General features: G+C 50.8%; 1 protein-coding gene across 1 annotated transcript; it reads left to right on the top strand.

Annotated features, from left to right (window-relative positions):
• Nucleotides 1-554: 554 nt before the first annotated feature.
• Nucleotides 555-2,142, top strand: GLOTRDRAFT_23281 (uncharacterized protein; the record flags this gene model as incomplete). The annotated part of the gene is made up of 6 exons (XM_007873409.1): nt 555-701; nt 755-970; nt 1,024-1,388; nt 1,447-1,564; nt 1,625-1,876; nt 1,927-2,142. Coding segments are annotated over 6 exons (1,314 nt in total), but the record flags the coding sequence as incomplete, so codon positions are not given.
• Between the last annotated feature and the right edge of the window lie 1,164 nt (nt 2,143-3,306).

The raw sequence follows: 3,306 nt of genomic DNA, 5'->3' as shown, positions 1-3,306 counted from the left end.
ATAGAATGGTCCGACACCTCTCCTCGTGTCCCAATGTCCCCGACTCTGTCAGGCAAGCAGCGGCTCTCGAAAGGTTCCAGTCCAAGTCTCGAGGGAAGGAGAACCGGCCGCCCAGTCTCTCCGCCTCCCGCTCGACAGTCTTTCCGACAGGGACAGCACTTCCAAGCTCCAATAATCCCACCATGACTCAGTCGTCTCATCTCCCATTCCCCGACTCAAACCCGGGGGCGATTCCGGTCCCGTTAAGTGCACAGTCAAGCATGAGTACGCTACCTGATCTCGGGGATGCACTAACTTTTCCTTCGGCATCTCAATGGGATATGCGTGACGGAATGCAGGTACCACCTACTAGTACCTCGGCGACTGTTGGTTATCTCGAGACTGCGCCGGCCATGCGTTGGCCGGGACCAATGCAAGAGGAGTTCGCCGAGGACTTATGCCGTCTGATGGTGGCCTGCAATGTGTCGTGGTGGGCCGTGGACCATCCATACTGGACTCATTTCTGGACAAAGTATCTTCCCGCAGCACAGATGCCTGGCCGGAAGCAATTGTCAGGTTCAGTTCTCTCCGGTCTTGCAGGCAAGATTGTCGATAAGATCCGAAAGGCCGTGACTGGACGCTTCGCCACAGGACAGTCCGACTCCTGGAAAAACATAGCTAGGAGGTCGGTAGTGTTGTCAATGATAAATGTCGAGTTTATTGTGAGTTCCTTATCTTTCGATGTCGGAGAGAAAATGTAGCTGACTGTCACAAGCCATATCTCCTCCACACCTACGATATTTCTGCTGTAGTAAAGAATGCCGAGAATCTACTCGGAATCGTGGTTACGGAAATAGCATACTGTTCAGAGGTTCTCGGTGTCGATATCGTAGCTTGGTGCACTGACTGCGGCGGTGAGGCTCTCAAAATGCGGCGCCTCCTTCGAGAACGGTTCCCGTGGATAGTCACCGTGGAATGTTGGGCGCATCAGGTACGAGCCGGATCACGTTCTCATCAAGTTTCCATTCACAATTTCCGTGTCAGATTAATTTGATTGTTGGCGACTATTTCAAACTGAACGTGCCGTACGTCAAAGTCATGGACAAGGCGATCGAAGTTGTCAAATGGTTCAATAACCACAGTCGTGCGCTCGGATTACTCAAGGAGGAACAGGCTCGGTCTCTGATGGGGAAGGTCCTAAGCCTTATCTTACCTGTCATCACCCGATGGACTTCACACTACCTGTCCTGTTCCCGCCTTCTTGAACTTGAGAAGCCAATGCGACGCCTAGTGGTGGACTCTTTTGAGGTCTTACGACTCTGTGCCGGGAACAAGCCTGACCTCGTTCGGAAAGCCGAGGAAGTTCTCAGTACGATTGCATCACCCTCTTTTTGGCAGGATCTCCGAGTGTAAGCTTGAACTTCTCATCTGTCTGCAAAACAGGTGCTTACCGAGAATGATATCTAGTGTCCAGCGCCATCTCGAGCCCTTCGCTATCGCGGCTAACGTGACGCAGGCGAACAACGCCCGCCTCGATGTTGTCCTTATGACGCTCGCAAATCTATACCGTGTGTTTTCAGACCCTGTGCTGGACCATGCGGTGCGCGAGAAGGTCTTGGAAAGCCTCGAGAAGCGCTGGGCAAAGACGGAACGGGAAGTTTTCCTGCTCGCCCTTGTCCTGAACCCGTATGTGCGGACCCGTTGCTTCAATCGACGTAACCCCCTCGTCACCCCCGGATCACTTTGGCAAATGGTGCAAAGGCAATTTCATCGTATGTTTGGCGAGGATCCAGATGCCGAATTCGAAATTACATTCACTGAATACATCAAGAACATCGGGGAATTCTCAGATGCAGCAATGGATCTCGATGGAAAGAAGAAACGTGCTGCAAAAATGGTATGCCTATCTTTTTCTGTTTACTAGCCAAAACCTGATCATGCTTGCAGAAATCGGATGTCAATTTGGTCGCACTCTGGCGGCAATTTGACACAGACGTGAAGAACGGCCGCAACGGCCTCGTCAAGCTGGCCATGCGGATACTCAGTATCGTACCGAATTCTGCAGCCACTGAACGCTCTTTCAGTGACTTCGGCGCAGTGCAAACGAAACAACGAAATCGCCTGGGTATCGAAAAGGCGCGCCAGTCCGTATTAGTGAAAGTGGACACTGCTGCGACATACGGGACCGTCAAGCGCGCGAAACGCAAGTTCGGCGAGATGGCCAGTGACTCGGATGGCGTTCCCACCAGCGACACAAGTTCCAGCTCAAATCCCGTGTCCTCCGACTCGACGCCAGCCGCAAACACCTCCGATGAGACAGCAGACATTGACCCCGCGGATTTCATTCAAGAGGAACTGCAGTCTTTCGCCGAGCTCGTCGACGAGCTTGTACAAGGCGCCGTCAGCAATGATTTCAATCTACCGGAAGCCACTCCTCCGCGCACTGCCGCCCCGGCTGCAGAGCCTGCTAGTATCCCTCGAAATGAGGTGTGGCTCTTGCGGAATCTTTTTCTCTACTCCTCTGGTACGGAAACCTTTCAAACCCTGACTGAACTCTGGTCCCGAGGACAAGACAACTTAGATCTTGAATTGCAATACCAGGAGGTAATGAATGCATAAGTTTTCCTGCTATTGATCTATTAGACAGCATAGTATAATCCTCATTATCTTCATTATAGTACATAGTTCCTATCTTCATGTATAATATCTTAGTTCTCGTTTACTTCGTGTCCGTGAAGTCGCAATGCGTTCACGTGACTTTCACGCATTAACCTTGACCGCCGTTAAGGTTAAAACAGTCAAACCGCGGTCAAATCAGTTTAACCCGGTTTGACCACGGTTAAGCCCATCACTGAAGGTGTATACGTTTACAGTCACCTGACCTTCCCAAAGAACGAGGCTTATAATGGGGAGGCGCAATTCCGGGTCGCGCGGCGAGTTGTTTGCATCTGTTTGGACTCTGCAAGAAAGTGGTCGCAAATCCCCCGCCTTCATAGAGCCTTCCGCATGTCGAAATCACGCATATAAAATGTACCAGCAGGGATGTCATGATACAGAAGATGCAACGTTGGTTTTGAATTTCTGATTTTCCCAATATCAAGTTCATTCGATAGAGGTAACGAGACCGCAAGTACATTTAACAAAAATGTACAACCAACGTTGCATCCGCTCGTTGATATAGATCAACTTTTATGAATCAAGTGACGCGTGAATGTGAACGTAGCACGCTGTAGGTTTTCTGGCAGTAAAGAGCAATTAACGACGCGTCCGAACGCGTCGCGGACGTGACAAGCTGTGACACCATCGCAAAAAAGTGTCACACCAACA

The sequence above is a fragment of the Gloeophyllum trabeum genome (genome assembly GCF_000344685.1).
Source record: "Gloeophyllum trabeum ATCC 11539 unplaced genomic scaffold GLOTRscaffold_00159, whole genome shotgun sequence".
Lineage (NCBI taxonomy): Eukaryota > Fungi > Basidiomycota > Agaricomycetes > Gloeophyllales > Gloeophyllaceae > Gloeophyllum > Gloeophyllum trabeum.
This window is presented reverse-complemented; position numbering and strand designations above follow the sequence as displayed.